The following is a 21,855-nucleotide window of genomic DNA, read 5'->3' on the forward strand; positions in this document are numbered from 1 at the left end:
TGCCCTCTCCCTGTTGCTGCTGATGCTCCTACCAGGATGACACTCTGAGACCACTGCTTTAGGGAGTCTCATATCCGTTTTTGCTGTCTGTTCCTGTATGCGGACTATCAGTAAACTATTATTATTTGATTTCCTCATTGGAGGTCTCTTCCTCACTAGCTTGTTTGAAAGAGCCAGGTCAAACTTCTTAAAACACAGGTCTGATCTTGTTATTTCACTACGCTAAACTTCTAGGCTTTTTCCTTATACCCCCTAAATTTAGTTTGAACTTATTAGTGTGGCATAATCAATTACTATGATATATCCATGTGGCACTTTTGGTTTTTGTTTTTTAAGTAGGCTCCAAGCTGGGGCTTGAACTCATGATCCTGAGATCAAGACCTGAACCGAGACCAAGACTCGGACACTTAATGGACTGAGTCACCCAGGAGCCCTATACTTTACAGTTTTTTAATAGACTATTTCTTAGAATAGTTTTAGGTTCATAGGAATATTGAGTAGAAGGTACAGAGATTTCCCATATACTCTCTGTACTTTATAGTTTTAAAAGCACTTTCATATATAATCTTTTATCCAGGTTTTTCTGTAATCTGGCTGTAACCCATATGGTAAAAAGTGGGAAAAAAAAATACTTAGCGAGAAGTTAGGAGACTTGGGTTTTTCTTAATTCCATCTTTCACTATGACCTTGAGTCAGTTTCTTCTTCTATAAAATGGGAAGATTAAATGGTAAGATTAAAAGATCTTTAAAGGTTTTTTTTTTCACTGTCTTGTGCCTTTCTAACTTTATCGTCCGCTGCTCTCCCCAGCAAAGCCTGTACCCTTCTTATCCTTTCCTGTCCTTGATAATTGCTTAGCCTTTGGCTTGTACCTCTGTCCCTCTCTTATGGTGCGTGTAATTTCTGAATCTCCTCTCTCCAGATAGATTACACATTCACTGAGGACAGCGGATGCCTTGTTCGTTATTTTCTTCACTCCCCACCCTACACTGTGACTCGTATGGTGCCTTAGATGCACACGTTTTTCAGTAAATACTTGTGGAATGGATGTGGGTGGCTTCAGGTGTCATTCATTTGCACTGGGGCTATGGGTACTTACGTGGTCTCTTCTCTATATGGGATGACCTTGAATAAACTTGACATTTAATGTTGATATGGCAGAGGTACTTATGCAGTTTGAAATGCCAGATGCAGAAAGGCCAGCAGTTGAAAAATGGTGAGACCCCCTTATAGCAGATAATAGTTGACATCAAAGTTCATGTATAAATAACTATTTGGGCTGAAAGGGATGGGCATTACAAGGGACAAAACATATCTTCTAAGCCACATTTGTGGGGTTTTTTAAAAGATTTTTAAAAATTTATTTTTGCGTGCACATGCATGAGAGAGAGCGAAAGAGAGAGCACTGTAAGCGAAGGGGGAGGGGCAGAGGGAGATGCAGACTCCCTGCTAAGCAAGGAACCTGATGCGGGGCTCCATGCCAGGACCCTGGGATCATGACCTGAGCAGAAGGCAGACGCTTAACCGACTGAGTCACCCCGGCGCCCCTGGTTTTTGTTTTTTAAACAGGGAGCCCATGGCCAAAATAGATGAGGGGGCAGCAGCACCATTGAGTGGAGGAGCTGCCCGACTCCGATTTTTCTCCATGAAGAGGACAGTATCTCAGCAGTCGTTTGATGGCGTTTCATTGGATAACAGTGGCCCTGAAGACCGGATTTCCGTGGACAGCGATGGCAGTGATAGCTTTGTGACGCTCTTGGAGTCTGGTAGGTGGAAGCAGCCAGCTGAAATTGACGTCCAAAAAGGGTTTTTTCTGCTGCCTGTATACCGGCAGGATACCAAAGGAGCTGAGATTTGATAGAATAGATATTTTCTTTTTTTTTTTTTTTAAGATTTTATTTATTTATTTGACAGAGAGAGAGACAGTCAGCGAGAGAGGGAACACAGCAGGGGGAGTGGGAGAGGAAGAAGCAGGCTCATAGAGGAGGAGCCTGATGTGGTGCTCGATCCCAGAACGCCGGGATCGCGCCCTGAGCCGAAGGCAGACGCTTAACCGCTGTGCCACCCAGGCGGCCCAGAACAGATATTTTCTTAACCAAAACCCAAAAAGAAACTTCAGTGGATTTGTAGCTCTGGCTTATCTACACATCTTCTAGGTCATTGGTTAGACTTGGCCTTTGTCACAGAACGAGACTCCGACCAAAAGCAAGAGTGCTAGTCTCAGAGCCATGTAGTTGTGGCAGGAGGATTAGTTTGGTGGCTGGTGTCAGTGGTGTGTGTATGTTGTCTGGTGATTTTGTTGTTGTTGTTTTTTCCCCCCTAACTATGTATCTTACTGTTGGAAAGTAGGAGCTTTGTCTATGGTAGAATAAGTAACTGTTAGGAACTGGATCATTCATTACTGGAAGTTACACTGGTTCTTTCATCTTATTGAACCGGAGACTTTGTAAATGGTCCCTTAAGAGTGTCTAAACGAAAATGTAATAAAAAGAGAATGCAGTGTTTCTTAAGTTGGGTGGTGTGTATCCCTGTTTTGTTATTATTATGGAATGTTATGGAAAATTTCAAATATGTATAAAAGTAGATGGGATCAAATGATGAACCCTCACGTACCCTTTAGTTAGCTTCACGTACTAAGAACTCATGGCCATTCTTGTTTCATATATACTTCTGTTCACTTCCTTTCCTCCCACGTTATTTTGAAGCAAATTCCAAACATATCATTTTATCCATAAATATTTTTATTATGGATCTCTAGAAAATAAACTTCAAAAATATTTGAAAAAAATTTAAATGGTAGTAAAATATATATTACATAAACTTCACAATCTTATCCATTTTTAACTGTAATTGAGGGGCATTAAGTATCATCGTGCAGCCATCACCACTATCCATCTCCAGAACTTTTTTCATCTCGTGAAACTGAAAATCTGTACTCATAACAGTAATTCCTCATTCCCTTCTCCTCCAGCCCCTGGCAACCACCATTTCACTTTGTATTTCTGAATTTGACCATTCTGGGTACCTCATATAAATGCAATTATACAGTAATTGCCCTTTTTTTCTTTTTAAAGATTTTATTTATTCATTTGAGAGAGAGACAGAGATAGCGACAGAGATAGCGAGAGAGAGCACGAGTTGGGAGGAGAGGGAGAAGCCAGCTCCCCGCTGAGCAGGGCGCTCAATGTGGGGACTTGGGGCTCGATCCCAGGCCCCTGGGATCATGACCTGAGCCGAAGGCTGATGCTTAACAGACTGAGCCACCCAGGCATTCCAGTATGTGTCCTTCTATGACTGGCTTGTTTCACTTAACATAATGGCCTTAGGGTTCATTCACTTCGTAGCACATCTCAGAATTTCCTTCTTTTTTTTTTTTTTTTTTTTTTAAAGATTTATTTATTTATTTATTTGACAGACCTAGAGACAGCCAGCGAGAGAGGGAACACAAGCAGGGGGAGCGGGAGAGGAAGAAGCAGGCTCATAGAGGAGGAGCCTGATGTGGGGCTCGATCCCACAATGCTGGCATCACGCCCTGAGCCGAAGGCAGGCGCTTAACCGCTGTGCCACCCAGGTACCCCTCTTTTTTAAGGCTAATACCCTATTGTGTTTATACCACATTTTGTTTATCTGTTCATCTGTCTGTGGACACTTGGGTTGCATCCATTTATAGACTTTTTTTTAATGTGACCAAATACCACTGTCCCATTTTTAAAAATTAGCAATTCTTGGTGTGCCTGGGTGGCTCAGTCAGTTAAGTGTCTGCCTTCAACTCAGGTCACGATCACAATCCCAGGGTCCTGCAATTGAGTCCCGCATCGGGCTCGCTGCTCAGCAGGGAGCCTGCTTCTCCCTCTCCCTCTGCTGCTCCCCACTGCTTGTGCTGTCTCGCTGTCAAATAAATAAATAAAATCTGTAAAAAAATTAAAATAAAAATGAGCAATTCTTTAAATTCATCGAATATCCAGTTTTCAAATTCCCAATTGCCTTGTAAGTGTTGTGGGTTTTTTTTTTTTCCCTACAGTTGTCATTGTTTTTAGAGATTGGATTTGAGCAGAACTTTTTGACTTTCAAACTCATTTGTTTTCTTTCTTATGCAGAGTCTGGTCCAGAATCTCTTCCACCAGGAACTCTTCCAAATGTCTTAGACAGTGCTGGTGTCCAAGGGAGCCCTGTTGTGGATAGTTACGGCCAGGGGTCACCAGAGGCCAACAGTTCAGTCTCACCCAGTGGAGAAGGCCTCAGCCTTCACCCGGTCAGCTGCTCTCCTTTCTTCTCTGCAGAGGGTAGGCTGTAGGCTAGGAGCTTCTGAGGCGCTCAGCTAAGAGAGTATCTTTTTACAGGTCTCCGTTCTGGTCCTGAAGGTGAATGAGGTATCTTTGGGGATTGAGGTACGTGGTGAGGACCTGACTGTAGCCCTGCAGGCAGAGGAGCTGAGCCTCCAACAGCTGGGCACCGTGGGACTCTGGCAGTTCCTGCACGGACAGTGCTCAGGTGAGAATGGGGCCCATTCCAGGAGAGCTGGGATTTATCTGGGGCAGCCCTAGCTTCTTGCTCCTGTCACTGGACCCCAAGGGTAGCTGTCCAGGTGCCTAGCCCTTGGTCCTTCTCTCCAGCAGGCATTAGGAGGAGGAACTCCAGGGAAGCCTCCTTCTTGCAGGGAACCTCCCAGAGCTCTTTCTTGGGCTTTGCATTCAGTAGGCTATGTGCCACCTTCACCGCCCAGGTGCTCCTGAAGCTTATACAGGAGGCCACTGTCCACTTCTTCATTTGTGTAGCTGCTGATATCCAACTATATCTGATCAGGGAACTTCTGTCATTCAGAGTCAGTCCTTTGATATTTGTACTTTAGGAGATGACAGGAAAAATCTGGGCTTATGCTGCATTCTTCATTTTGAAAATATTTTTTTAAAATATTGAGTAGATACTAAGGAATACTTACAAAATATATGTAAGGTATAAAATAATAAAAATACGATTAACCCATGTACACCACCACCTAGTTTAATGAACAGAATAGTACCATTAACTTTGAAGTCCCCAGGAGACCCTCTCCTGAATCTTCCTCTGCCTCTCACCTGTCATAAAGAATCACTCTTCCGAATCTTGTGTTTCTCATTCTGTTACTTTACTTTACAACTCTTCTACACATTTGTTATAGTGTATTGTTTAGCTTTGCAAGTTTTAGAGTTTTTCTAAATGGGATTATAGTTTGTATTCTTTGTTGACTGACTTCTTTCTTTGATATTCTTCAAATTCTTCTAAGTTGTTGAATTAGCTATGATTCATTTTCATTACTATATCATATTGTATAAATGTACTATTTTTTGCTTTTTATTTTTTTATTATTTTTTTTAAGATTTTTAAAAAGAATTTATATATTTGACAGAGATAGACAGCCAGCGAGAGAGGGAACACAAGCAGGGGGAGTGGGAGAGGAAGAAGCAGGCTCCCAGCGGAGGAGCCTGATGTGGGACTCGATCCCGGAACTCCAGGATCACGCCCTGAGCCGAAGGCAGACGCCTAACAACTGCGCTACCCAGGCGCCCCTGTTTTTTGCTTTTTAAAAACAAATTTATTGAGATATAATTTGCATTTATGATATTTGCTTATTGTAAGTGTACAATTTGATAAATTCTAGCAAGTTTACAGAATTGTGCAACTGTTACCTTCACCCCTAAAACATCCCTTATACCCATTACTCTATTTACTTCTCTATTCTGAACAGACATGTGGGTTGTTTCTGGGGTGTTTTTTTTGGTCTGTTTGTTTGTTGCTATTTCATATAGGATTGCCTTGAACATTCTTTTTTTTTTTTTTTTTAAAGATTTTATTTATTTATTAGAGAGCATGAGTCAGGGGGAAGCAGCAGAGGGAGAGGGAGAAGCAGGCTCCCTGCTGAGCAGGGAGCCCGATGTGGGGCTCGATCCCAGGACTCTGGGATCATGACCCAAGGCGAAGGCAGATGCTTACCCGACTGGGCTACCAAGGCGCCCCTGCCTTGAACGTTCTTGTACATGTCTCCTGGTATGTATGTTAGAGTTTTTCTCCAGGGTTATATTCCTGGGGATATAATTTCCAGGGCATTAGGGTAGGTATAGCTTCAACTTTACTAGATAATGCCAGTTTATCCAAACTTCCAGAAATGCAAGTTTTCCAAAATACTTGTGCCAATTCTTTTTTCAGTTGTATTTATTTATTTATTAATTATGTTATGTTAGTCACCATACAGTACATCATTAGTTTTGATGTAGTGTTCCATGATTCATTGATGCTTATAACACCCAGTGCTCCATGCAATACGTGCCCTCCATAATACCCACCACCAGGCTAACCCATCTCCCCGCTCCCCTACTTGTGACAATTTGCAGTTATATAACTATATGACTTATTTCATATCCCTGGCTACACCCGTGACAGTTCTTTATGGAGTTTTGGGGAAATTAGCATGGATCCTGCATGGCTTTATCAGAGAGAAATGAAAACACCAAGACTTGGAGAAAGAAAGAAATGTTCACATTCAGCAGAGTTGAGGGTCCTGTGTTTTAAGAGCTTTCCCTTGGCCTTTAGCCCAGTGTTTCAGATTTAGAGCAAGGCCAGCCTTTTATTGATCCTTGACTTCCCTTCCACCATGAGAGGCATGATAGCAAAGTAGCCAAGCCCAGTCTTTGCAGTCAGTCATTGTTGCCCGCATTCAAGTCCTGTCCTTGCTACTTACAAGTTGTGTAACTTTGGGCAAGTAATGGGAATAATGATAATACTTTTGGCATAGGGTTGTTATGAATATTAAATATATGTAAAGTGCTTAGAATATAGTTCCTGACTGTTAATTATTTAATGTTTTCTTTCTGCCTCTTTTCTCAAAGGTACAAGCTTTCAGGAATCCTCAGCTTTGAGGACTGACCACATCAGGCCAGCTGTGGGCATGCGCTTTGAGGTGGGGCCTGGTGCAGCTGTTCATTCCCCCCTGGCCATACAAAATGGCTTCCTGCATTTCTTGCTTCAAGGCTGTGACCTTGAGCTGTTCACTTCGGTGCTCAATGGCCTGGGGCCCTTCTTGGAGGATGAGGAGATCCCAGTGGTAGTTCCCATGCAGATTGAGCTCCTGCACTCCAGGATCACCCTAAAGGTGAGAGGCGCTTTGGGTTTTACCCTAGACTTTGCCAGGCAAGGAATTCTGGCAGGGATAGCTCTTTCCTTCTTCCCTTGTCATGGTTCAGCGCGGTGAGGGTCAAGTGGGTAAATGCATATTAGCATTGTTAGTGAAGGCTGTGGTAATACATAAATGTGTGTTGTATCAAAGTGTTCTGGATTTAGGTGAGGAGACCTTGTCTCTAGCCCTGACCCTGTCTCTGGCATGCAGCATGACTATGTATAAGTAAGCCCATTAGATTATCTGGTCCTCAGTTTGACCGTCTCTAGGGTGGGAGAGACTGGGTTCTGCTTCTCTACCTTGCAAGAAGTCTGGATACATAATGGCAGAAAACTGCTTCAAGCTGAATGGTGGAAGCACGGTTGTTACCTAATTGCTCTGAGCTGGTTGGGGGCCTCATGTGATTTCCCTCCTTCCTGCAGGACGACATCCCCCCCATCTATCCAACATCTCCAGGCCCTGTCCCCATCACTCTGGCCATGGAGCATGTTGTGCTGATGCGGAGTGACGATGGTGTGTTCCACATAGGCGGTGAGTTGGGCTCGTCAGCCTCCTGGCTTCTCTGCCTTTTTTCTCCTATAAGGGGACAGGTGATAACTAGGAATTGTTTGCATGTTGGCAGCACTTTGTCATTTAGAACCTTTACTTTTTTCCAGCTGCTGCTCAAGACACACCATCAGCTGAAGTACCTAAAAGTGAGAAGAGGCAGCCCCCCAAAGAACAGATGTTTCTGGTGCCCACAGAAGAAGCTTTTGGACAGCAGGTGAGGACCTAACTGAACAGTACCTTTCCCACAGACCCTTAGTGGCTGTAATTACGGAAGCTGGTAAAACTCGGAGGGCTGAAAAGGTTGTCTGTGCTGTGTACAGCTGGGTAGTTTGGGCTCCTGTCATCTAGCAGCAACTTCTGGAAGTGCTTAATAGGGAATATAAGTCAGGAACTGTAGGTGAATGGTTGCTGATCATATATTCCGCCTGTTGTTGTACTTACAACTGATGAACTCTGAAGACAGGGTTAGGCTTTTAGAAAGATCTGGTTGTGTTCTCTTGATCACTAACCAAATTTGTGGATTTTTCTGCTTGAATTCTGACTCCTTGTTCCCTTACCAGATGTTTTTGCAAGGCATGTTATCTTATCTATTAACTGTAAATTTCTTATTGTTCCCCAGGTGAAAGAATTGCCTACCCTACAGAAGGAACTTATAGAAACTAAACAAGCATTGGCCGATGCCAACCAGGATAAAGAAAGACTACTTCAGGAGATCAGGAAATATAACCCCCTCTTCGAGCTCTGATAGCAGTGGCTCAGCCATCTATGCCAAGGAGAGAGGAGATCACCAGCAATAGCGCCACCCACGACAGAAGGCACCGTCCAGCATTGAAGAAGTCTGCTAAGGATGCCAGAGGGGGTGGGGAGTGCTCAGCTCACTCCTTGGGGTGTCCTTTGTACTAGCTGTTCTGACTTGGCCGGAAGACAGGGCAAAGCACGACCATGTTCTAGAAAATTGGGGGCAGCTTTGCGTGTGGCTCAAGCATCATGTCTTGGCTATTTAAAGCCTTTTGGCTCTCTGCACACTAGGTGGAATCTTCGCCGCTATAGGGCCATTTCAGCACTTGGTTTCACGGCAGAGACATTTGCTTCCTCTACAACCTGTGCGAACAAGACAAAGTACCCACCTCCTCAGCCACCCACAGAGCCACCAAAGATTCCATGTCCCAGAGCTTCCTGTAGCAGACCTGAAAAGTCCTTGGCCTCAGCTTTGGCCTTGGTAGGAGAGTGGAACAGGAAATAGCACGGCGGGAGCTGGGAGAGGCACAAGAGTGAGGGAGACCTGGATGCTGCCTCTTTTTTGGAAAGGGAACCAGGCTCGTGCCATCTTGGGTGATACTACAATTAGATTTTTCAGGGTCAAAGTTCTTTTCTGTTACGTTTTCATCATTGCAATGCTGTGGTAGAAAGTAAACAAGAGTAGTGGCTCAGTTGTATCGTCTTTCCCTTTTATAACATAATGTATTTGAAATTTAAATCAAGAAAACTATTCACTGAGCTAGGCTGAAGGTACGATGGGGTAAGAATCCCTAGGGGAGCTCGTGCTGAGCCCACTGTTGCCTGCCTGGAGTCCTGCCTTCCACAGCCGTGCTTCAGGAGTGAGTGCTCGTCCCCCTGGGCTCCCTGGCACATCTGCTCTCCCAGCACTGGGACTTTCTACCAGCACTCGCCTTTGCACTTGGTGGTTTGGGAGCCCAAAATGTGTTTTAAACTGTAACGTAAACATCTCAACTTGTTGCCTCTCGTACCCCTCTATCACTGTGGCTTTTTAATATCATGTCATTTTGACTTAAGTAAAAAAACAAAACAAAAGCCCTTCACTCTAGCTAGGCTTTCCCCTTGCCCCATGAAAGAGCTAGTTCCCCCCTCTTTCTTTCCTACCTAATTCTTCCCCAGGATTCTACCTTCATCCATACTGCTCTGTAATATACTTCAAGCTATGTGGATTGAACAGAAGTTCATCAGCTAACTCACCTCGAATTGGCAAGATGGTAAAATTAGTGATTTAGTGGTGTCACTGAAGTCTTAATCACACATGACATATTGAAGGAAAGATAACTGTTTCCCTTTATGGGAAATCATGCCTGACTTGCATTTTGTAGTTTTTTGAGGACAAAAAGAAACCTGCATTCAAGAAACAACAAGATAGAATCTGTTCAGACTTCCAAAGCACTTTTGTCAAGGTTCTTCACTGCAAGCAACTTTAAAAACACCAGTTACTATGAGATACAGGAATATTTTGTCATGCTTAGGAAACAACTTAGAGACTTAAGAGTGAACATCTTTTTGGAGATAATGCTAACGGGCAGTTTCCTGTGGGTGGATGCTTGGTTTAACCTTACTTAAGATTTTTATAAATTACCTGAAAGGATATTATAATGCAGTCAAATGTCACTCCTTTCAGGCAGTGAAAGGTAAACCAGAAGGGATTAAAAAAACCAAACCAAACCACAGAAGGCCCACAAGCCAGGCAGTGACGACACAGGAAAAGGACGGCGAGGTTCAGTCTAGGGAAGTGTAAAGTGATAGAAGAATCGGCAACCAGCAAGACAGCAGGCTCTGTTATAACTCGGCAAAGGAACCTCACCTTTGCTGAGGGAGGAGGGCTCAGCGTGCTGCTCTGGCTAAATCCCAACCGCATCAGCAGGAAGGACTTGGGGAGACAACACAGAAAACAGGACCTCATAGAAAACCATCGTAATGGCTTAAATTATCTGTGTACTTCTAGCGACCTTATTTACAGAATATATGGTGAAGGGAGGGGGGAAAGGTCCAGAGAACAGCAAAAATATCGAGGGGTGGAGATACTTCCACATGAGGATACAAGTTTAAAATGTCGGCTCCAACTCTGGAAAGATAAAAGCTGAGGGTAGTGTGAGATCAGATACCCGGTCAAGAGGAAGGACGTGCTCACCAGGTCCCGATACACTAGCTCTGGGGCTCAACCTCATAGCCTTAAGTACAAGAAAGCACTTCTAGCAAATCGGAAACTGAAGGAGCTCATTGTCGAAGTGATGCTGGCAGAGGCTGTGTATGGGTGGCGAAGGTTGAAGAGGAATCCTTGTATAATGGCCTTCCAGCGGATTTACAGACAACTAGGGCTATTTGGTGAAACACAACTGAGAGGGTAACTGTGTTCCACCACATACTCCCCCTTAGTGCTCCTTTGGAAGGCATAATGTTGAACAAAATGGATCACTGGTCCTCTCAAGTATGGCCTTTCTGATGTTCTTAGAGGAGGCCTTGAGGAGGGAGATCGGTAGCTGGAAAATAGAATCATTCAAACTTAGACTCACCTGAATTGGTTTAAAATCACATTCTCATTCTTTCCCGCCCCCCACCCCTCCCCCCAGCCCCCACCATATCCCTCTGGTATCCCTCCATGCAGAGAAAATGCCTAATGGGCGTTGTTTGGTCTCCTTCACTTTAAGCTTGTGCTTGCTGGTAGGCGATACAAACAGATCTGGCAGACGTCCAGGCCAACCCCTTTAATGGCCAGAGTTCAGTCAGGTTTCTAGGCTCTCTGGAGTTCTTGTCCATGTGACAGATGGAGCCCTAGAATTTCTGACTTTCCTACGTGGCATCCTTGGCTATTGTGTCTTGAAATCCTCCAGTAGGAAGTGTGGTGTAGGGGTCATTGTACCATGAATTTTTAGTTAACAATCATCTATAACTTCATACTCCTGTTCGTTGGGGGAAAGACTTGCATAATGAAGAAATGTGAACTGGTTGGTAGTTCTCAGGATAAATGTAAAGAAAAAATGGAAGGAAAATAGTGCTTTGGACTGCTTAGGATTTCTGCCTTGGAGCTCTAAGACTGTGAACAAGAAATAACAATACCTCAAGAAAACGTCTGGAGTGATAGCACCACTATCCCTCGAAGACCTCAGCTGCTGCACATCGCCATTTCAGCTGTGAAGCACTTACAACTATGTATCATCTGTGATTGTCCAGATTTCCTGTTTACATGGGCGTACTGGAGACAGGCTTTAGTGCGTATGCACTGGTTTAATATCTCTTAGCTAAGCTGCGGGGATGGTTATTGATCTCGTTTGTTTTCCACTCACTGGAATAATTAACCTCATTTCTTTGACTTCAGACTGAAGGAATGGGTTCCACTCTTGTGAGGGCTGCTCTTACTGTACTCTGTAATCTGACCCTCGTTTTGCCACGGTCCTCAAACGCGATGTACCCTTTTCATGGTTCTGAAAGGAACAGCTTCTGTGTACGGAATATCCAAGGGATAAACACTACCCCTCCACATACCCCAGGATTTAAATGCGTCCCTTTAACCCATTTACATTAGTTTCGCCTTAGCCTAGTTCAGGGGGGTAGTGGAAAGCAGGTAGTTTCAAGTGTTGCCATAGTGATACGGGAATTTGCTATTCTAAACCTTTACACTGAGGGTTTGTTTTTTCTCATTTAATTCTTGCCTAAACTTCTAAAATCAGTTCTAGTAACATCACACAACTGTGGAAACAAATGGACATTGCTGCAGTGCTAGTAGAATGACATTGGGTTATTTGAGAACTGCAAAAGCTCTCCTGACCTTGTGATTTACCATAGTCGTGGCTGTTTGAAGAGAAGCTGCGGTGATTGCCATCCTCCCAGTCTGCAGCCCTCACCTAGACCTCCCGCCTTCTGCTAGAGTAGGAATATTCCCATTCACCTCCGGATAGGTATGGACGGTAACGATTGTTGAGTGGGGATTATTTTCCCTCTTTCAACAGACACAGGGAGAAACACTCAGAGAACCTTAAACTGTGAGGCTTTGCTAAATGGCTAGACTCGTGATCTTTCTCCCTTGTTACTTATAAGTTTCAGCCTTCTCCACTATCTCAGATTGCAATAGGTATAGTTCCTTTAAGTGTTAAAAAAATTTCTGTTAGAGCTGACAGACTCTGCCTTTTTTTTTTTTTCCTTCCAGTTTATTATCTGGTCAAGATTGAGCCTGAGTCTTACAGCATTTCTTTGTGGAATGCCCCACTGAAGTGTCTTCTTCACTGGCTAAATAAATATTTAAAGCCATGGGTTTTAATGTAAGATACTAAAAGTCTGATTTGCTCAACTTTGTGAGTCCAAGCTGTTTCCCCTCTATCAGGGTGCTGAACAGAACTGGCATCTTTTAAGACATGCTCAGGAAAGCTTCAAAAGAGAACAGCTTCAAAACTCTTCTCCCTATGACACTGAACGACAGAGGAAAGAATTCTTGGGGATTGCCAACTATATACAGTAGCCTTATTACTGCTAATCACTGTCAATAAAAGGTCACTCCATTCCCCTCTATTTGAGGAAAACAATGAGAATGTATCTGATGAACTGGAATACTGGTCAGTGTTGGGAAATTTTAATGTTGCATTATCTAATCAAACCTTGAGTGTACTGGTTCTGTGAACCACCTGAAAAAAGCAAATTAAACTTACTAAACACTGGTTGTGGTGTATCTGTTTATAAGAACCTGAAATACATGGGCTTTTATATTATTATTATTATTATTGTTATTATTTTAAGATTTTATTTATGTATTTGTCAGGGAGAGAGGGAGAGAGCACAAGCAGGGGGAGCGGTAGGCAGAGGGAGAAGCAAGTTCCCTGCTGAGTAGGGAGCCTGATGCGGCACTTGATCCCAGGACCCTGGGATCATGACCTGAGCTGAAGGCAGATGCTTAACCGACTGAGCCACCCAGGCATCCCCTTTTATAGTATTTTTAAGTGGTTTAAGTACTCTTTTATGAGATAAAATTTTAATGGTTCTAATAGAAAATGGGAAGGGCTCAAATTTTCAAAAAAAGCGAAGACCAATTTTATTCTGACACCAGAGAAGAATGATGAACTTCTCCCCATTACAACCAGCTAGACAGAAAATGAATATACATACAGCAAGTTGGAAAACAGTTTAATGATCACTCACCAAAATCCATAGATGTTTACATGTTTACAGGGATAAACTTTTCCACTACTCTTGCTATCACGGTGTTCTTCATGGTAGAGTATCTCAAGTCAAAAGTTTCTGGTGGTTTCATCTACTTAAAACCCAGTGGAAGAAACAACCTAAGTCATAGCAACTTCATGCTTCAGTGTGAAACCGTCAAAGCTCTCTTGGAAAGGTTTTCTCTCTGACCGCAGCTTCCCTGTCTAGAAGATGCCGGAGGCTCACGTACCTTCTTCCAACTGGCCAAGAAACAGTTACATGCCTCAAAATGCCCAAAGAGGTCCCAATATTTAGTCAAGGCAAGTATGAAACAGGCTGCATGCCTTTTAGATGCGATGAATATCAGAGTTCCGAGAAAGACATTAAAATCATCGTGGACTCCTTGGAGGACTGAGATACAGAAGCACCGGCGCCAAGTCTCATGCAGCAGCAAGTCTGGAACCAGCGCTGCTTCCTTCAGTACCAGGCCTTTCTAGGCTTTGGTCTAGAAGAAGATGATTTTTTTGTGCTTTGAGTTGGGGATCTGGCCCTTCGACTTTAACCTCCGAACAGCTTCCCTCATATGTTTGGGTTGTAGTGGTGGCATTTCTCCCCACTTCTCACACACATCCAGTGCTAAACAGGACAAGAAGAAAAGTTTCATTGTCACACAAGGACTTCATATCACATGATCCATTTGAATCCTGTAATTCTGATGAACCCTTAAGCTTGCTAAGGACACCAAGACACTGCCCCTTAAGAGAATGCTATAAAACATAGCATGTTAGCTTTAGTGTAATATAGCATATCAGTCTTTATCACAGGCAACAGTTTAAGACATAACTTCTGCTTAAAAAAATAAAACATTTCACTGATGAGATTAGCAATATACAGCAGCCAGGTTCTTTCCTTGACGGACAGAGGGCAGTTCCCGTGGTCTGTAACACTGGGGACAACGCCTCATCGTACCACATTGGTCAGCCCCCGGTGACTGCTTTTCTTGTGTCTTGAATTTGGCACCAGAAATGAACAAAGTCCATTGGAGAAAAATACAAAGTCGGCTTCTGTCACCCTGGGCTGAGGAGAAGAATCTAGAAAGGAGATTTCCCAGATGCTTCCTTCCCTCTGAGTATTAAAACTTCTGAAGAATAATGGTCATGCTCTCCAGGATACACTTGGTCATCTCCTAGTGCAAATGCAAACTCCCACAAGTGCTTTAATAGGTCCCTTAGTATAGATATTCTTGAAAATAAGACCATAGAGGTCCAATCCCGTATGTGTATCAGTAATACTCACCTTCTTCTACCACCTCCCCGACGAAAACCTTGGAAATACCAGACATAGCAATGACAACATTCTGAGACACAGAGGTGCCCGTGATGGACTGGATCAGCTTGAAAGAAGGACAAAGACCATGATTAAGATAGTCAAGAACTGGCATTGGAATAGGGTCCCCTTAAGAGTTTTTCCCTAAAAAACTGTTTGCTAAAGGCTGGATGTGAAATTAAGACTATTAAGACAAGGATTCGGGTGTAGAGTGACCTATATGTCGAGACCCTATCCCTAGAATACAAAACTCCAACTGATAATTGAGGGGCATTTTATTTTTATTCTCCTGCATGAATGATCCACTACCTTGACTAACACCCCTCTCAAAATGCTAATGGACATAGCTCTTGCATCTAGTTCAGCTCTCACATCTGATGGAAATGAAGTGTGGGAGTCCATCCTTACCCTTTTAATGGCTGCCTTAGGGAAAGCTGACCGGCGATACATTTCATAACGGTTCAGCTGCTCCTCCGAAAAAGAAGAAACCAGGATTCTAGACAAAGATTCAGGTAATTAAGTTGGCTTACAAGAACAAATGCTTAACATACATCATCACATCAATAAAAACAAGTCTCAGAGAATGAATTTTTGAGCGGTCAATAGTATTAGGCTTGGTGCCTACAAGGAATGAAGATAAAGCATTTTTACTCTTAAGGAACTTGAGAAAAAGTGAAACACAACTTCCTTCCTACTTCATTAAGAACAAAAACTTAAACAACAATGTCGGGTCCCAGTGTACTATGCTATCTAGATTGTCTAGACTGTGTTTTCAGCACACGGCTCTCTCCCCACAACTCTACCTTTCTACACACTGACAGTAAAAATTTGACACATAAATTTATATTCAAACCAGTAGTTTTCAACATTAACCCATTTGGGGGAAAATATTTGCAAAATATGTGGAAAAGGGTTAATGCTCTTAATACTTTCAAATAAATAAAAAGCTATATTAATTTAGAAAATAAGCAAAGGACATGAACAGGGAATTTACAAAAATACCAATGGCCAATATAGAGGGAAAAAATCAACTATCATTAACTAAAGAAATGAAAACGATAAATTAAGATAACATTTTTCGTGAATCAAACAAGTATTATAAAAGAATGGTATTAGTACGAATGCGAGGATACAACCTCATACCTGTTGATAGAGGGTGAAGTGGGACAACCTTTCTGGAGAAGAATTTGGAAATGTGTATGAGGAGCCTTTGAAAATGCTCAATACTGCTTGAACTGGCAATTCCGTTCTAGGAGTTTATTTAGGAAATACATGGCCAGTATGCAAAGATGCGCTCAAAGATACTCGTCATAATGTTGTCAAAAGAAGAAAGAAAAGACCTACAGGGATTGATTAAATTATTCATCCGCATAATGGAATACAACGCAGCCACTGCAACTGATGACTTATGGGCATATTTACTAGCAAAATATTTATACATATCAAACATCAAAAACAAGTCTGAAAACAACAACAAAAAAACCAACCAAAAAAAGCCCCAAATCTGAAAAAGTATACCAATCAAATATATACCCAGGGTTAACTCTGGGTGGTGGGATTATAGGTAATTATGTTTTCCATTTTTCTGTAGTCTCTGAATAATTTGCACGAGCCCATACTACTTTTACAATCAGAAAACACCAGGAGGGGCGCCTGGCTGGCTCAGTCCAGTGGAGGATGTGACTCTTGATCTTGGGGTTGTGGGTCTGAGCCCCATGTTGGGTGTAGAGATTACTTAAAAATAAAATCTTAAAAAACAAAACAGAACAAAACCCCAAATAACCACGACAAAGCTACTTCCATTTAAAAAAAAGTTACAACCTAGATATAGAATTATTGACATGGAAAACATTCACCAAAGATAATGTGAAAAACAGGTTACAAACAGTAACATCTTCGAAAAAATTTATTTCTAGATATATATGTATAGAAAATATCTTGGAGACCGTACACCAAAATATTAACGTTTTTTTAATCTCTGGTGATAAGATGGTATTTTCTTTTTACTTATTTATATTTCCTAAAATGTAACATAAGGTATCATTTACTTTATTTTCTTTCGAATATAAAAAGGGAAAAAAACTTAAAGGCCAAAAAAATTTTTATTAACTTCGTGTGGTCAAGTTAGAGCCTTGAAATGGGGGAAAAAAATCCAAAAGTGACTTACTGCATCTTTTGAATCTCATCTTCATCCACTTTTTGCTTCTTCTCTTTCTTTTCTTTGGTATCTATTTTCATTTTTTTGGCTGCAGGAGTAAGTAAAGATGAGTCTTCCCTTTCAACTGCTGTTAAATCTGAGATGTCCTGACTCTTGAGCTGAGAAGATGAAAGAAACCCCATTATATATGTGGCCTACTTTCCAGACTTGGGTAACGTAAGAGCTCATTCTCATTACAACACAACAAATCCATTATTCAATAGTTTTTCGGTTCCAAACACTGGCTGTACCATCATCATGTGTAAGATACACTCTCTCTCCTAAAGAAGTGTATAGCCCTGCTGTGGAAAGAAAACCAGCCAAATAATCCAGTTTTGCAGGTTAGCTATGATCATAGCTCTAGTACGTTTACAAAGGAAATGATGTGCCAAGGATCATGAAAACCACTCCCCCCCGTGAGCCCACTTTCCTGACCTCATTCTTTAGAGGGGATGTCAGAAAAGTCCTCTCCATCCAGCCAGCTCTTCTGCCTCTAAATCTATAGATCTCTTTATTGCTGATGATTCCATCTGGAAAGAATATTAAAAAGGAGGCACCTTCTCACCAAAACAGTGTTTCTTTGGATCTGGAACTTTTAATAATTTTTCAAGTAACCTCTACCCCCAGCATGGGGCTTGAACTCATGGCCCTGAGATCAAGAGTCGCACGTTCTACTGACTGAATCAAGCCAGGCGACCCTGGATTTGGAACTTATAAGTGAGCTTCTCCCACATGCAGTGCTCTTTTCTTCCTATCTCTCAATTCTACTGTATCATGCAAAGATTTATTTTCCATTGCCAGACTGAAAACTTTTCGAAGATAGGTTTGTCTCTTATTATTTCTCTTATTATATTTCTCTTATTATATTTCTCTCTCCCCACATAAGCATTTAGTATAGGTTTACTCACGCTGGATGTTTAATGTCTGTTTAATAGCAATTAAAATCAAAATCCGAACTTCATCCCCTCTACCTTAATATAAAATCAAAAGACACTACAAACCTCATTAATGGGATTTAACCTCTGTTTTCCCCAAAGAGGAACTCACATAAACTCATACAGGAATATGAGGGGGGCAGGTGAAAGTGAAGGTGGTATACCTTTATTTTTATTTTATTTTTTTTTTAAGATTTTATTTATTTATTTGACAGAGATAGAGACAGCCAGCGAGAGAGGGAACACAAGCAGGGGGAGTGGGAGAGGAAGAAGCAGGCTCACAGCGGTGGAGCCTGATGTGGGGCTCGATCCCATAACGCCAGGATCACGCCCTGAGCCAAAGGCAGACGCTTAACTGCTGTGCCACCCAGGCGCCCCATGAAGGTGTTATACCTTTAAAAAAACTCTTCAATTTCCTTTCTAGTTACCTATTTAATACAAGTTTTCTAACGTCTCTGTGCTTCAGTTTTGGTGATTTATATTTTCCCTGAAAATGAGCCATTTTTCTTAGATTTTCAAATTTATTTGGCCTAAACTTGAATATCAAATTATTTCTGGTTTGTTCTGTTTATTATTTTTTACAAGATTTATTTATTTGAGAGAGAGAGCATGAGCGGGGGAAGGGATAGGGAGAAGCAGGACCCCGGCTGAGCAGGGAGCCTGATGTGGGGCTCCATCCCAGGACCCCGGGATCACGACCTGAGCTGAAGACATATGCTTAACTGACTGAGCCACCCAGGCGCTCCTGTTCTGTTCTTTTTCTGGTTTCTTGAGTTGGGTGCTTCTTTTCAGCATCTCCTGTTTGTTAATAAAAATATATAAAACTATGAATTTTTCTTTAAATAAGGTTTTGGCCATAGGATTTAATGTAGTGTTCTCTTTGTAATTTATTTAAAGGCCACTTAAAAAACAATTAAAAATATCCAGGTGCTAGTTTTTTGGGGGGAGTGGGGGTGGGGAGAAGCTTTTTGTTGTTAATTTTAGGTTTATTGCACTGCACTAACAGAATGTGGCCTATTTTGATTTCTGCTTTTAAGAATTTGTGTTTTTCTTTGTGGTATGGTATACGATCAATTTTTTTTTTTTTTTAAGATTTTTACTTATTTGAGAGGGAGGGAGAGAGAGAGAGCAAGCGAGAGCACAAGAGCAGGGGGAGGGAGAAGCAGAATGCCCACGGAACAGGAAGTCCAACACAGGGCTTGATCCCAGGATGCTGGGATCATGACCTGAGCTGAAGGCAGGCGCCCAGGCGGCTGAGCCACCCAGGTGCTCCTATATGATCAACTTTAAAAAGTGTTTCAGATTAAAAAAAATTTATCTTCTGTTGGGTGGAAATTTCTATATGCAGTGATCTCTTTATGGGACTAAGTCAATTATTCAAATCTTCTCTATCCTTCAGATCTGTTTTAAAGGTTCCTTCTTAAAATAGTTTCATCATATTTTTCTTTTTCTAAAAGTCCTAACTTTATCTATTTTGATGCAACTTAATGCTCTGAAAGGCTGTTTCTATTTAATCCAATGTCCTTCCCCATGATCTCTTTAAGTCCCTAAGAAGCTCTAAGAACCCACGATTCTATCTCTAGAAATGGAACCAAGAGAACACCGAGATTCTGGTCCCCTGACTGGTGCTCAGTTAGGCAACACTGCTGAGCTCGTCGGGTGGTACAACTGATAGGTTTGGTGTATTTATGCTATAGAGACCCTTGGACATTAAAACCCAGGTCACTGGTAGTAGTTAAATGTCGTTAGAGGGTAAAAACGTGGCTAATCCAGTAACTCCCTCAAAGTCTCCCCTGAACGATTCTGCAGCGTATAATGACAAAGTTATGCTTGAGCAACATCTAGCAGAAACCATATTTCGTTCAAAGGGGTACTAGGAATCCTGGGTTCTAGCTCTTGCACTAAATCTTAGTGTGACGTCAGATCCCAATTTCCTCACCAGGAAAACCAAGAGGCTATGTCAAAGTCCCTTAGGGGCGCCTGGGTGGCTCCCTGCATAGAGCCTGCGACTCCTGATCTCCCGGTCGTGAGTTCAAGACCCACCTTGAGGGTAGAGTTTACTTAAAAAAATTTCCCTTAGAAGTAGCCTTTAATCTAAGGGCAGGGATTAAAAGTATTAACCCAATGGCTGGGGGTCTAGAACCGAACCAGCATTATAGTTTTGCCTCCTCCCTCTCCCCACCCACCTTCGCAGATCTAGAGGGAGTCACGGTGAGTTCGAGTTATCTTAGCTTGGCAGGGACCAACCAGAAAGCCGGTCCAACAAGCACTAACAATCTCTGGCCTCATCAACACTTCTCTCCTTACCTCGCCTTCTTCCGCTGTGGTTTCTTTCAAATCCCCATCTCCGTCCCCGTCAGTTTCCTCCGGGATTCCGTCCGTATCGGTAGCTCCGGGGCCCCCGGGAGCAGCGGCCGTTTCATCTGACTCCCCTGCCTCTCCTCCTTTTTCCGTGGGCGACTCGCAGGCATTATCCATAGCAGCAAGAAAAAGAGAAGAGAGATCGCAGTCCTGCCAGCCTCTGGAGCTCCTGACCTAATGGAATACAGCAGCGCAGTAGCTTACTTCCGGTCGTCGCGCTATGATGACATCACTCTTACGGCTCATCGGAGGGGACAGTTTGAAGCACGCGTGGAGGACTTCTGGGCTCCGTTTTAACTCTGATTTGGTGGCGGTTGGAGAGGGAAGACTGAGGGTGCAGAATTCAGTTTGTGGATTTTCCTTCCACATTGGGAAATCAGCATTTGTAAAGGAGAGTTGTATTGTTTACTGAAGGCTCCCCTCTCCCACGTCTGCCTTTCTAAAAACGTAGTTAACTCCTTATCCGCTTTCTTCAGAGTGAAGTTTGGGGACGGGAGAAAACTCAATTCCGTTGTACGCCCGTGTCGTGAGATGCGGCTGTCTGGTAACTTTCAGGCAGGGACTCAACCTCGTACATTTCAATTGGGTAGAGACCTTGGGCCTGTGTGAATTGCCAGCATTTCTCTTTGATTCCTTAAGCACCTTAAAAAAAAAAAAAGTCATATAGCTTGAACAGAATTGATTCAATCCATTTGTTCACTCCACAACTGTTGAGCGCCTACTTCGAGCTAGGAACAGTTCTAGTAGCAAAAACACATAGTTTCTACCCAATTAAGTGAGTTTTCCAATTCACCAGTACTCAAGATAGGCGTCGGTTTCATAAACCCGCCTTCTGTCAGTTTGGTTAATCTCATCAAGAGTAAGAGGAAGCAAATCCTACTGGGAAGGGAGGTCTCTCTCTCTCTCTCTCTCTCTCTCTTTTTTTTTTTTGCATACTTCACTTTAACAAGCCATTTCAGAGATTGGGACCATGAAGAAGCGGAGATATTTTTATTTAAAATTTCTCCTCTCTTCCCTCATTGAGGTACGGAGCGGGACATTTTATTCACCTCTTTATCACTAGGTCCCCACCACTGCATATTTAATTTATGCGTGCTGAAAGAATGGGCTAGGAATTGTAGGTGCGCGTTACCATATTTCTCTCTTTGTTTCTACGCTGCCAGGGTGAATTACCGTATTTCCTGTCCTGTGGGCTCCCAAAATCTTTGGGGAAGGAGCGCACTTCGGGAGGCGCATACAGGTGGGCTCCGTTTGTTCCCTTCCACCTGTACAGCGGGTATCTACAAGGCGCTTTGCTCTTGCCCCTGGAGGCCTATCTCCGCAGACCCGGGTCCATTTCCAGCGGACCAAAGCCACCTGCACCCGCCGGCCGAGCCCCGCCCAGCTAGGTGGGCAAGGGGGCGGGGCGCGGGGGCGCGGTGACGCGTGA

At 42.8% G+C, this 21,855-nt stretch overlaps 2 protein-coding genes across 3 annotated transcripts in view; one reads left to right on the plus strand and one right to left on the minus strand.

Annotated features, from left to right (window-relative positions):
- Positions 1-13,129, plus strand: part of BLTP3A (bridge-like lipid transfer protein family member 3A) — a 63,390-nt gene extending 50,261 nt beyond the window's left edge. Inside the window, exons 15-21 of one of the 2 annotated variants that reach the window (XM_026482697.4) lie at positions 1,568-1,764; positions 4,096-4,250; positions 4,339-4,489; positions 6,862-7,124; positions 7,571-7,679; positions 7,805-7,911; positions 8,317-13,129. In XM_026482697.4, the coding sequence (XP_026338482.1) occupies positions 1,568-1,764; positions 4,096-4,250; positions 4,339-4,489; positions 6,862-7,124; positions 7,571-7,679; positions 7,805-7,911; positions 8,317-8,442 (1,108 nt within the window). In that variant the 3' untranslated portion in view covers positions 8,443-13,129. Of the gene's footprint in view, positions 1-1,567; positions 1,765-3,413; positions 3,890-4,095; positions 4,251-4,338; positions 4,490-6,861; positions 7,125-7,570; positions 7,680-7,804; positions 7,912-8,316 lie in introns of those variants that run through there. The other variant, XM_057304800.1, reaches the window with a different exon arrangement.
- A 447-nt stretch (positions 13,130-13,576) lies between these two features.
- On the minus strand, positions 13,577-21,815 carry TAF11 (TATA-box binding protein associated factor 11). Its single transcript, XM_026482704.4, has 6 exons — positions 21,600-21,815; positions 20,373-21,068; positions 17,101-17,249; positions 15,342-15,429; positions 14,904-15,000; positions 13,577-14,243 (listed from the first exon to the last, which is right to left on the minus strand). The coding sequence occupies exons 2-6, from the start codon at positions 20,541-20,543 to the stop codon at positions 14,113-14,115; spliced, it is 636 nt and encodes a 211-aa protein (XP_026338489.1). The 5' UTR covers positions 20,544-21,068; positions 21,600-21,815; the 3' UTR covers positions 13,577-14,112.
- Positions 21,816-21,855: the final 40 nt, after the last annotated feature.

Source organism: Ursus arctos, unplaced genomic scaffold, assembly GCF_023065955.2.
Source record: "Ursus arctos isolate Adak ecotype North America unplaced genomic scaffold, UrsArc2.0 scaffold_31, whole genome shotgun sequence".
Lineage (NCBI taxonomy): Eukaryota > Metazoa > Chordata > Mammalia > Carnivora > Ursidae > Ursus > Ursus arctos.

Excerpts from the sequence above, each read along its gene's own strand:
- TAF11 (XM_026482704.4), bottom strand. The coding sequence starts at position 20,543 with ATGGATAATGCCTGCGAGTCGCCCACGGAAAAAGGAGGAGAGGCAGGG. Across the intron at positions 15,001-15,341 it reads CTAAGGCAGCCATTAAAAGG|CTGATCCAGTCCATCACGGG; the intron begins GTAAGGATGGAC and ends CCTTCTTTCAAG. Across the intron at positions 14,244-14,903 it reads CGGGGAGGTGGTAGAAGAAG|CACTGGATGTGTGTGAGAAG; the intron begins GTGAGTATTACT and ends TGTCCTGTTTAG.